This window comes from Temnothorax curvispinosus, unplaced genomic scaffold, assembly GCF_003070985.1.
Source record: "Temnothorax curvispinosus isolate PA1 unplaced genomic scaffold, ASM307098v1 QBEX01009666.1, whole genome shotgun sequence".
Taxonomy (NCBI): domain Eukaryota; kingdom Metazoa; phylum Arthropoda; class Insecta; order Hymenoptera; family Formicidae; genus Temnothorax; species Temnothorax curvispinosus.
The window spans coordinates 95,584-108,800 of record NW_020219446.1 but is presented as its reverse complement, the minus strand read 5'-3'; the positions used below and the strand labels follow the sequence as shown (position 1 = coordinate 108,800).

Genomic DNA, 13,217 nt, shown 5'->3' with positions numbered 1-13,217 from the left:
CGGCGATTTCGTCGAAGGGGAACTACTCGAAGGATCGCCTCTTCGCGAACAGTATCGATCCCGAATCGATCGATGAAGAACGTTTATTGATTTCTGAGGTTAAATCATCATTCATCTTCGTGCGCGCGCGTGTGTGTACGCTTCTTACACGTCACGTTTGTCACACAATCATTCGGCTTCCATTCCTTTCTCTTCTGGACTCCGAGCTGTACCTTCCAGATCACTTTGAAGTGCAGTAGTTAATGAATATTTAATTTTTAATTAATGTACGCCAATTATTGTAGTATAACCGGTGTATAATTGTGCGTTAATTTTCAGGTCACGTTTTTAAGAATCCAGAGGTGGTTAACATTGTCCTGGAACCCGGTATATGGTAAGTTCATGAGTTTCGTACACATAGTTTGTTTGTATATCCAATTTGTGGATTATTTATTGTCGAATAACGATACGTTAACTTGCCTTCAGCTCTAAGGACGAGGAGGTGGACAATGATTGCGTAGTGAGAGCGCGCGGTCTCCCTTGGCAATCCTCAGATCAGGACATCGCCAAGTTTTTTCGCGGACTCAATGTCGCCAAGTAAGTGATTCTCAGATACGTAAAGCAAAATCGATATATACGACTAACGGGAGCCTCGAGCAAGATAAATTAATTGTCTCTCTAACTGTCTTTTTGGTATTTGTGCACAAGCCACGTGGATCTGCGTGAAGCAGGTAACTGAGATAGCCAGTATTTCTATAACGCACTTAGACGCACTTAGGTTTCTGTCATTCTAGTCTCTCTTACGTTGACATAACATAAGCGCGATCTCGAGGAGACCTTCCTACTTGCTTATTAGCTGTTGTACATAATGACGAACATTATATATTCTGGAATCATGGATCTTGTACGCTGTACCGGATCTATAACTGCGATTCTAAAGATTAGAAATTCTCGTAGAGTGTTCCTAATCTTTGTTGTCTTTACGAATTTTCTAATGACGTAATTACGAATAGAGGAGCTGGTCGCTGCGCGACGATTATACGCTAACATTGGTGTAATAACTTTTTTAGGGGTGGTGTAGCTCTTTGTTTAAGTCCTATGGGAAGGCGTAACGGCGAGGCATTGGTACGGTTTATTAATAAAGAACACAGAGACATGGCGCTGAAGCGGCATAAACATCACATGGGTGCACGATACATAGAGGTATACAAGGCCTCCGGAGAGGATTTTGTTGGCGTTGCTGGTGGTACGAGCGGGGAGGCACACGCTTTTCTGTCACGCGGGGCTCAAGTCATCGTTAGAATGAGGGGCTTGCCGTATGATTGTGTTGCTAAACAAGTGGTACATAATTCGTTTAATGATCTAAGATCTTATTTGCGTATAACGAGCTTCTCGATTACGTATCGTCTATCACTTTTCTACTGTATACACCAGCAGCGATTTCCTTATAGCTGGAATTTTTTCAATCCGGACAAAAACCGTGTCAAGTGTTGGACGGCGAGGACGGTGTGCTGTTTGTAAAGAAACCGGACGGCAGAGCGACGGGTGACGCCTTCGTGTTATTTGCGAAGGAGGAGGACGCGGTGAAAGCCTTGAGCAAGCATAGAGACTGCATCGGCAGTCGCTATATAGAACTTTTTCGAAGCACAACCGCGGAAGTGCAACAGGTAGATCTGAACGTGAATCTCAAGACGATAAGAAACGTGCATTTTTACCTGAATTCCGATTTTGTACAGGTCCTAAATAGGGCGACAGATCCGAAGCAAGTAATACTACCACCACCGCCTATCGCGCAACTTCCACCCTTGCTTCCTCAACATATCATTACGTCCGGTACGCGCAAGGATTGTGTTAGACTTCGTGGTTTACCGTACGAGGCGCTCGTCGAACACATTCTGGAGTTTATGGGTGAACATTCTAAAAATATCGTCTACCAGGGTGTTCACATGGTTTATAATGCTCAGGTAGGTTTCGGTCAACTATACTTTATGTGCGGATAATTATTTATTTCGTTTCTCTCTGATCTTCAATTCTGTAATCATTTCACCAGGGCCAACCGTCTGGCGAGGCATTTATCCAAATGGACAGCGAGGCATCGGCATACGCATGTGCGACCCAGCGGCATCACCGGTACATGATCTACGGCAAGAAGCAGCGATACATCGAAGTGTTCCAGTGCAGCGGCGACGACATGAATCTGGTATTGACAGGTGCGGTAACACCGCCGTCGACCAAGGCACTCCTATCACCCGGTACGTTGACCACACAGTCCCCCGCGACCTTCACACATCCGTCTGCGCCAGCACCGGTGCCGGTGCCGGTACCGACCGCGCAGCCGCCGCCGCCACCGCCACCCCTGTGGGACATTCACGCTCTGGTGCAGGCCCAGGCCGCTCAGGCCGTTCAAGCACAGGCTCAGGCGCAAGCGCAGGCCGCCCAGGCGCAGGCTATCAGGAATCAGGACCTATGGCTGATGGCCTTGGCATCGAATCCGTCTCCTACCTCGACCACCCATTCACCCACTTCGGCAGTCGCCGCCGCCGCTGCCGCTGCCGCCGCCACGAGCAAGTCTCTAGCTCTAACGAGCTCGAATCCGGTGGTCCATTCGGCCCAGATACCCTACGCGGTAGGACCCTCGGCGGCAGCGGCAGCTGCCGTCGCGGCCGCTCTCCACGCACCACAGACAAATCCGGCAGCAGCGGCCGCGGCAGCTGCGGCGGCTACGCCGTTTTTGTTCTTCAATGTTCCCCATCATCCCCGTTATCCCTTCTTGCGGGCACCGGCGCCGCATGGGCTGTTAGCGCCTATCATGCCGACTGCGCAGACCTTAAATCCGGCCGCGTTAATGGGTCTAAAGCGAACGTGGGACGCCGCCTTCCCTGCCGACGCGACGGCGGGTAGCGTCGCCGCGAAACGTACGCATGCTTGGCACGCACCAACAGCGGCGTTTCACGCACCAGCCCCAACCGCAGCCCCGGGCTTCCCTTATCCAGCTCAGTTTTATCCCCAGATCTGATGCGCCACTGCGTCAATCTCTAGCTTTTTATAGACTCTTCCTCGTAAGGAGAACGGAAACGATTGCCTCGGTTTCTCCGCAAGAACTTGTTATTCGCGCGGAAGTACGCATGCTACGTGGGAATCGCCGTGTTACGACAATACGACTTTTGACGGATTTATGTACATTCTTAGCGAGTAAGCGTTGTAATTATTCGCGAATATCTACGACATTCCGTTTCGTATTCCGTACAAGTCTGGCAGAACGTCATTTACAACGTTTGTCCAGCTGATGAAGTGTACCTAACATTTGGGAATGCTTGGTACAAATTCGGGCGTTACTTACACGACGGTACTTAACTCGCAAGTCGGTTTACTTTTCTTATCCTAATGCATTTAGGCAGCAAAGCTAATTTCGGTAAGCATGTTAGCTGTACTGATAGTGGTATATAAAATTCCATTTTTGGCGTGCGCATACGTTCGTTCGTAGTTACGTGTTCATGGAGTACCTATTGAAGAAAACGCTCTTCCACGTGAGCGTAACCAAGTGCCTTATCTAATGCAATGTGAACACGAAGTAATTTGTCTAGCTCTCAAAATTCTATGATCCATACGCGCTCCTTTTTATATACATATACATACAGAGCGTTTCAGAATTATCATAGTGTATACGCAGATTAGTTCTGGGTTTTACCGAAAGCCAGGAATTATTTGAACATTAATATTCTCTGGACATTTTTTATCACAGGCATTTCAACGTATCAAATGTTAAAGTCTGTGTGAGTTCTTCCTTCCATGAGAATAATCATTGTAAAATTTTGTTAATGTAATATATGATTTCGTAATAATACGTCGCTCGTGCTATCTTGTATTTCAATGATGATGTTATTTAAGCAATTTTGGATACTTATGACTTTAATGTCTGATATTTAACTGGTATCTGTGAAAAACTGTCCAACGAGAATGCTTATTGTCTCTGAGAGAAGCCTACAAGTGGGTACTATCAGAAATATCCATTTATATATATATATATACACACTTATATACATATATGTATGCGTATATACATATATTTTTATGAGAATGATTTATATATTTTGCTAGAAATATTTTATTAGTACTAAGTAATATAAAATGGACATTCCATCCAATGTTACATGTTCTAAAGTTCTAATTCTCGGACGTATGGTAGATTCTTTAATACGTGGCATCTATTATGCGCATGTATGTTACAATCTGTGTGTAAATAAAATTTCGTCACTAATTATATTATTCGCGAACGAATCACACAGTTCGCTCGTAGTTGGCCTCGTCGCGGATCTATCTCTTTTCCGTCTATCTCTTTTTCTCAAAGGATTGTAACATACAAGCTTTGATAACTAGAAAGTTAATATATGTGAATCAGACCCTACAACAAAGCACATAAAACCCGTTTTGCCCTGTTATTTTATATTTGGGGAAAATCGCGCGCATATATACACACACACACACCTTCGTACACATGGCGTTCACTGCATTTAGTACAATAATATCGTTAATAATCACGCCCACGTACACACATACACGAATGTGATCCAGCACTAATTCCATCGTGTGTGACGGATAATACCTTAGTATACCGAGTATGTGCATTAATAATAATCGGACTTTGGTTTTGGAGAGTATACGATAACGGGGAGCGAAGAAAGCGGAATTAATTAAAAAAAAAAAAAAAAAAACGTCTCTGTATACGCTCTCGCGGCTTGTGATTTAACTGTGGTGTCGGCGGTATTTACTCTTTCAAAGCTGGGCTTACGGCCTAATACCTTTTGTGATAGTGTAGTTGGTGAGATCACACACATTGAGACGGATGGATATAGATTTGGTGTATCAGGGAATCGAGCATCGGCTTCGCCGGGAGGATACGCAGCTCGCCGACTTTATTCTCGCGAGGGATGGACCTCGGAGAGATACCTCACGCACTGCCACGCCAATAAACGGGCTTCCACTGTTCGCAACAAAAACGCGAGAAAAACGAAGAGCCGCGGTCCTCCGGCGAAGCCGATCCTCGAGATCTGTCGCGCGGATCGCAAAGTGTTGTTTATTGGTAATTTCACTTCTTCCTCTTGCCACGGTTTTTTTTTTATATACATATATATGTGTTATTAGAATAGTAGGGGGACATATATAGCTGTAAACACAAACACAGGACGGTCATAATTAGCCCTGTTATATGTCCGCGAGGATATGCGAAAACGATTCTGGCTTGCATGTCGTGTGGTTTCGTGGAGGGATATTATAATTTTCCTCCGGTCGCGTTCCGCGAGCGATCGCGTAACGGATCCGATCTTTTTCTTTCTTTTTTTTCCTTCTTTTTTTCTTCCCCTCGCGCGCGCGGTTACATACATTACGGCGGGTAACTGTCTCTCCGGGCGTCGCGTTTTTTATCCGACAGAAAAAGAAATCGGCCTCTCACGCTCCTTTCTCCCGAACCGCCTCGTAACAAGTTTTCCGTTTTATCTGTCTTTTTTTCGATGAGCGATCCTGCGATTATCTCGCGACGCGGTAGCACTAACGTACAGAATCAACGGTAGCAAAAGTGTGCGTCTTGATGTCTTGTAATCTTACGTTCTATCTTGTCATAGCGGCCGCTGCGGTAAAGTACCTGTTATTACATTAAACATTCTCGATCCGGTTCTCGGTATTAATAACGTAACTGTTCCAGAAGATAATTTACCTGAGGATAATTGAGGGCCGTTCTGTGAAAAAGAGAAAAGGAAAAGAAAGAAGGAACGGACGTCGAGCACAATTGCACGGTAAAAACGATCGTTCGTTTTAATCTCGGGACGCTAAAGGCGAGATGACCGGCGAGATACCGCGGATGTGAATTTTGGCCACGGGGCTAAGATGAAACGAGAGAGAGAGACACACACCGTCAAAGAATATAGAAATCTTCAATCGTGAAGACGCAACTGTAAATTATTATGCCGTTCCGAAGGGCGTCCTGGGATTAAGAAACCGTGGGGTCGTGCATCTTTTTGTCATTTTTTTTTTTAATATCAGGATTACGTGTCTTCCGACTCTCCCCCCCGGTTGTGTAGCATTAATTGATATTATAGAGATAGCGAGATACGGTGGGATGATGTGAAACGGAAACCGGCGATCGTTCATCGAGGACGGTCGCGCCAACCGGTCGCCTTTCGCATCGTTTCCGTAGGGGAATGCATCTCGGAGTTGTTCTGGCACAAGTGTATGTCGAGAGCGTGAAGGTGTCCTAGCGTTAACGACAATCATTCCCATTTCTTCATCTTCCCGCCGATATCTTCCTCAAGATCTCTTTCATTTTTTCTCTTTTTTCCCCCCGTTCCCTCCCCCGAAAGACGTAGGACACGCGCACGCGGTATAACACGTGTTTATCCATGCATACGCACACATACATACATACACGTATACACGCGGTGTAACTCTCTTTTTTTTTATCTTCTGTACACACTCTGTATATCGATGATTTTATATCGACGGTGAGAACGATCATGTTTAATAAATGTGCCTTGTGGATATATATATCTTTTTGCTTGCCGGGTTGGTGGACTCTTACCCTGATTATATTATGTACCGTCGCACCGGTGGTTGCACTCTTCGCAACGTCGGTCCCGTTGCGCCGTCTCGCTCGCCGCACCGCGAGGCGAGGCGACGCGTATAACTTTAAGCGATCGGGTTTTTAAAGGAGAACGCGTTTCCTCCTTAAACGCCATTTCTACCAATGTAGTTTAACTTCAATCCCGATTTAACTTATATCCAGTTTTTTCCAGTTCCAAGAATTGAGAAAAAGATAAAAAGTATAAGTTAAACTGAGATTGAAGTTAATTTACATTGGTAGAAATAGACACTAGACAGCGCCCGGATTCGCGAGACCCGCTGAAGATTGCAACCACCGCGCGGTATCTTGTTACGTTCTATACATTTTTTTTTTCATTGGGCTCACAGGTATCTTTGGTATCTACAGATCAAATTGGAGATTTCTGTGTCGTAACTCTTAGCTCTCTTTCTCTCGCTCATTCGCCTTGTTTTTTTTTTGTTCTGTCTTTCTTTCTCTTGCGTAAAATTCTCTCTCTCTCTCTCCTTCTCTTTTCTTTGTCATTTTTGTACGTGAGTCTTCCACTTTCTATCTCCAAACGGAAGACAGATCTCTAAGTGTCTCTCCTCTCCCATCTCGTGATTACCCGCTCTTTCGAGATACTAAAATTCTCGATTTACTCAAGTCGCTACTCAAAAGTTACTCTTCAATGTGGTCAATACTTACGAACCGTTGCTTTTTGCCTATGCCGATCATCCCAGCGGCCTGTTAGAGACTAATCTAGCGAATCTACTTATATTCCTCTCATCGTGTTACACGTTTCCTCCCTGTATCTCCGCAAATTGCCCGATGCGATACGAATTCACGTTGAATTGTGCGAAATGTACGGCCTGCCGTCCATGTCACGTCTTTGCTCAAACCATGTTTACTCGACGGAATAATTTCAAGTTAATCTGCATGATTTACTATTCATTTTTCAGAATTTTTTAAAGCAACGTTTCTTGAAGTGACACGCAAGTGGGCTGTACTTTCGTCACAAAAAGGCGCACGCAAAAAGGCTTTTTCGTTGGGCAAGAGAGAGAGAGAGAAGGAAACGAGAGAGAGAGAAAGAGAGAAAAGAGCGAAAGAGAGAAAGAAAGGAAGGGTAGAAGGGGAGAGAAAAAGAGAGTGAGAGAGTGCGTGTATCTGGTGATTTGGCAGAGGGGCGAAATCGCAAGTTGGTGCTGCATTACATATTATATATATAAAAAAGGATACATTATATTATCGTGTTACAATGGTGCAGTGTCGATTGCTGTTATGGTAGCGGGACCTACAAATACTAACTTCTGTGCTTCCAGGTAGGCCAAGTCCAAGTCATTATTCCTTTGGATGACTGCGTTCTTGCACGTTCTGAGCACAGTAATCGCGGCACGGGATGATTATTTCTTGGCAACGATCTCAGAGTCTACTTTTATACCTTTAAAAAATAGCGAAAAGGATTGCTTTTGAATTTTTAGGTGGCGGGTGAGTCCAGAAACCGGTCCGGCGAAACCGTTTGCTCAAACCGTGCAAGACCAGTCTGATTGAAAGTGAAATCGTGCAGCGTGCGAAGTTAGAAGATCTTAGTGGTTGTTTCATTAAAAATATGTATACAAACTATCTCACTAATTCACTTTCATAGTGCGAGAGACACGCTGTCGAACATGGTCGACTGTATACTGGCGCATTACTAAATTGAGAACGCTTTGTGTGCTTCTAGAAAACATCTCTGCGGATCTGCACGATGTCACTCGTTGTAATTGTGGAGTGGTTACATAGTGGGCACTCTTCTTTACGTTTGTACATACATAACGGACGATCGTGGGTACTGCGAGTCCCCTTTTTTTTTCTGTCAATGATACGCCAAGTTCGAGACTTACGCGATATTACGATTCGCGAAAGGCTGACCTCGAGTCAGACGATCAGGGGTCAGCAGAGGGGTTCGCGAATCGCAAAAAATCTTACGAGCACGACCGCGTTTTTCCTTTCACTCGCGTTGCTCTAACTAAGCCGATCGAGCGGATCATTTCGATCGAACGTTGAATGTCGTTCTCTTTCTTTCTTCCTTAGGGGGCACGATGTTGCCACCACCGACCGTGGCGATATTTCCGCCTGCGGCCGCGATGTTGCCCCGCGGCCCGCCGCAATTTGCGACGCCGTATCCGCCGCCCATCTTCTACTGGCCTTATCCCTCGCCGCCGGTCAGCCCGACCAATTATTACACCCCCGCGAGCGTCGGCGGTATCGCGCAGATTCCTCAGCAAGCTGCTTTGGTGAGTAAAGCCTTGTCTTCTCAAAATCAAGAGCGACCGTATATCTCTTATAACTTATCATCTACTTATTTTTATAAATTAATTCTAATGAAAAGGCGTAAATTATCCAGCGTCTACAAATTAAAACTGATTACTAAAAGCTTCTTCAAAATAAAGATTGAAACTTTAAACTGCTCTACTTGTCAAGACGAGACACCGCGTGTTCAGCTTGTATTAGCTTTTTTGTTAATGACCAATTTGTTTGCGAACACGGTTTTTCGTTCCTAGTTAAAACTAGATAAATTGTGTGATCTCAGTTGGCGCCAGCTGAATGTCTGCAATTAGCACCCGGGGCAACGACGCTGCCAACGTCCACGGCCACGGGACCCGACGCGCGTATCGAAGCATATCTACCACGAGTGGAGCTGGATAAACGCATGGCCGCGCTGCCTCCACCGCAGACCGAGTGCAATCCCTTCGTTGAAGTTTTCATGGTTTGATCTCCTCGGCTGGACCCTCTTGCCCGTCCCGGTTCCTTGCCTCGTAGACGCGCGATTCCCCTCGAGTCGGCGAGACGAGCGGTCTCGACGCTTAGGACCGACTAAAACGGGGGTCGCGCGAGAAAAGACCGTTGTTTCAGGGACACCCACGCGAATCCTTGAGAGAACGGTCCCCGTCCTCGTCGTCGTCATCGTCGACTAGGCTTAGCGATATTTTTCACGCGAGAATTTTTCGTACGAACCACGTACGTAGACCTAGACATACACGGCAAAGTGCAAATGCAAAAGCGTAATTTCCCCCTCTACGCGTTTACCCGAAAGAAATCCTCCCCACGTAAATTTTCGACGCGCCGGCCGCGAGAGCGACGCGTTTCTTTCTAGTCTAGAGATAGATAGGAGCCGTTGTGGCGCGATGCACAGCGGCGTCATTTCTCTCTCGTCGTTTGTTCCGATTTCCCCTCCTCTGGGGATGAGACGAACCGCGTATCGCGTTTTCCTCCTTTTATTCTCCCTATTTTTCGTTTTATTTCTTTTACCATGTTACATTCTTATCATTCCCGTTGCGATGACGGCAATTGGACTTTGATCCTCGCGTACTTTTGTCCGCGTCGAGCTGAAAGAGCTCGCGGGAATAGATATATATTTTGAGCAACCGACTCGCACGCGTCTCGGGTTTATATATTATATATACAAATTACGCATTAAATAGATTGTAAATAATAATTATATATACCAATTGGACAATGTTTGAGGATGTAGCCCGCGCCGCGTACTAGCGTCAGCAATCATCGTCCAAAACGCGTCCCGATTTCTATCGAATACCGCGGACGGTATCTAGAATCGAGCTTGGAACTACGTCTCGTTAGTCGTTAGTTTTCTCTTTCAAATTTTACGTACGACTTGTTTTACGAATATTACTTAATTTAATTTTTAAAGTTTGAAGATGAGAATTTAATATATATATATATATATATACAAATATTATATATATGTTTTATCAGTCGTTTGTCTCGTCGTTCGACCATGAATTGTTCAATTCGCGTCGCGCCTTCTTCTCGTTTTCTTCTTTCCGAATCGCGCGTTCTCATTGTCTTTCAATATGCGTAACGCTGTCGAACGACGACGGCGCTCGTTTCTCACGTTAAAACAGCAAATATTACAAAAGTCTTCCGTTAGTCTTTCGTTTCCCGCTCCAGAGAGCAAATTTCACGTGTCCCGTTCGTTAATCCGCGTCATCACTATCGATCTTAGAGGTATATCGACATATATTAATCAACGATCAGCACATTAGCGTACAGTTTACACTTTTACGATACGACAAATGCGTAGGAGTATGTAGACGTAAGTGAAATATCGTAATGTCGTTCGCCGAATTTACAAACTCGTTAAAGATACGGCTGCGACAGATTGCCGGCCTGTATTAGCTCAACTACACGATTATTCCGGACTCGCGGACGACGAGTCCGGGCAAATTGACTTCGCCGGGGCCGGTGGAATTCGATTACTTTCTTCCCCCGCCCTCGCGGAAAGTCGCGATATTAATTGCCGAGGTTTAATTAAGGCGCACGTGTATCGACTTGCGTGCCAAAAGTTTCCTTCGAATTCAAATCGTCAGATTTGTCGGGTCACACGGATAAAAACGAGACGAGGCAGATATTGCAGATAATAATAATAAAAAAAAAGGAAAACATTTATCTTGAGAAGGGACGAAGCGAGAATATTTCACAATGAGACCGTTATCATTTTCGTCGCGGAACAAATTGTATGTTACAATTTTATTCGTCTCGATACAGAGATAATGTATTTCTAAGCAAACGCTTCAATATGAGACAAATTGTATTTCATTGTAAAAAGGTCTCACTGTGAAATACAATTTGTTTCATCTTGAAGCGTTTGTTTAGAAATACATTATCTTCATATCGAGACAAATAAAATTGTAACGTACAATTTGTTCTATGATGAAGAAAAGAAATATTTTCTGTAATTTTCTATAGCTTCTTTAGCTTACAATTCGCTTCCTATTGAAGTGTTTACTCAGAAGTACGCTATATCGAGACGAATAATATCGTAGCATGCAATTTGTTTCATGGTGAAAATGATAATAATGATAAAGAAACGAACTATATATAAACTTCCAATATCATTCTCTATAACTTCTTTGCCAGATCGGCTGGCGATATGTCCTTCGCTCCTGCTCGCTGCGACGTTTTTATCCGTGCGGTCCATTCCGCTTCGCTCAAACGCAACGAAAGTGAAACGAAATCACGCGCGAACGATTCGTCCTGGCGCGTGGTCCTTCTTCGCTCCTCTTTAGTCTCTTAACGGCAATCTCGCGACTTTGTCGCGCTTCAATGCTCCGATCCTGACGAGCGCGACTTAGGCACGCGACCTCCGGGACTCGGATGCGGCTTCTTGTCCCCTCCGGGTGCTCGCTCGCCGTGCCGTCGTTACCGTACGTGTGATCACGCACGACTGGTGCAATAGTTGATAATCGCCTCATGGTAATTCGTGCAATAGAGATCAAGGCAGGTGCGCCTCCGGTGCTGAGGAACGACTCGAGTCGAGTCGTCTGGCTTGACCGACGTCGACTTTGCTGAGCGAACACTTAATTTTCCTCTCTACGTTGATATATTGTTATATTATTACTAGAAATAGTTAATACCGAGATATATACGTTATATATATATGATAGGAAAGGAAACTGTAGACAATAGTCTCCTTCGCGAGTAACTTGTCTATCGCTAATGAAACCGGGCGCACAATGCCCGGTGCTCATTTGATTGCTTGCACCGCGCGTTGATGCTGATAATTACAATCAAGTTATCTCTTACTCGTTGCACATACGCGTCTTTGTAAGTAACGCGTATACCGCTATCCAAATGCATCCGTAAGCAACGGAGGTACCTGACTGGGCGATCTCGAGATGAGCCTCCTCTTATATATAGATATAATAGAAAGAATTGTGTATATATATACATATACATATATATATACACCCACAAGCGCACACCTATGAATTACATATCTGTAACGTTATAAGATTATGTTATGTCTACCAGCCGAAGAAATGTGCGCCGCGTCCCAAGGGCGCGGCGGAAAGTCGGAGTGGAGCCGTTTCGCTGATACGTAAAATCGCGTCGGTGCCACATCGAGTGTGGCACCCGCGGAATTTCTTCGTCGATCGTGTTGTCAGACGTAGAAAGAATCTCCCAATGCCAATGTTCGTTTCAGCGGTCCGAGAAAAAACGGCTGCGACGAATAGTAAACCTGATATTTAATTATGTTATCTTGACGATATTAATATTAATATATTCGATATTGTTTTGAAGCGCTTACGTTGTTCCTTTTGCCGGAGACACTTATCCCATATATTCCTAGCGTGATCACCTATTTTCGAGATCAACGGTCGTCTCCTGAAAGCGATAGAGAGTTTGCAACTGAAAAAGATTATTCGGCGTCGTGATTCTCGTCAGTTTGGATTCGCTTAGTTTATTTATTTAATTTCTGCAACATGTACATGTAAGGCAGCCTTGTGACATCCAAGTTCCATTCGCGCAAGTACCTATGAGAGAGCTCGCAACACGACAATTAAAGCTCATTAGAATTTTAATGAGAGTTACGCTGCAAATATTTGAATATATATTGCGGATGTTGCGAGTGCTACTTCGCGTTCTGCTAATAGGTACGTGTCATGCACACACACACACATACATATATATTCCTCTCACAAGAATCCTGTGAACTCCTTAGGCGATCTTTAACATAGCGAAAATTTTTACTTAGAATTTTTACTTATTTATCGCGCGCCTCGTAAAAAGGCGATTATCGCTCGCGCTAAGCCTACGTGTATGGACGGATACTTTGCTAAAGGCAGGTATATAAAAACATTGTTTTTTTTTTCGGTAAAAACAAGAT

At 44.6% G+C, this 13,217-nt stretch overlaps 1 protein-coding gene across 2 annotated transcripts in view; it reads left to right on the top strand.

Annotated features, from left to right (window-relative positions):
- Positions 1–12,630, top strand: part of LOC112459270 (RNA-binding protein fusilli) — a 34,443-nt gene extending 21,813 nt beyond the window's left edge. The window contains exons 5-12 of one of the 2 annotated variants that reach the window (XM_025023305.1): positions 319–373; positions 466–576; positions 1,050–1,320; positions 1,431–1,646; positions 1,716–1,943; positions 2,030–2,231; positions 8,621–8,823; positions 9,120–12,630. In XM_025023305.1, the coding sequence (XP_024879073.1) occupies positions 319–373; positions 466–576; positions 1,050–1,320; positions 1,431–1,646; positions 1,716–1,943; positions 2,030–2,231; positions 8,621–8,823; positions 9,120–9,302 (1,469 nt within the window). In that variant the 3' untranslated portion in view covers positions 9,303–12,630. Of the gene's footprint in view, positions 1–318; positions 374–465; positions 577–1,049; positions 1,321–1,430; positions 1,647–1,715; positions 1,944–2,029; positions 6,515–8,620; positions 8,824–9,119 lie in introns of those variants that run through there. The other variant, XM_025023304.1, reaches the window with a different exon arrangement.
- The last annotated feature ends 587 nt before the right edge of the window (positions 12,631–13,217 follow it).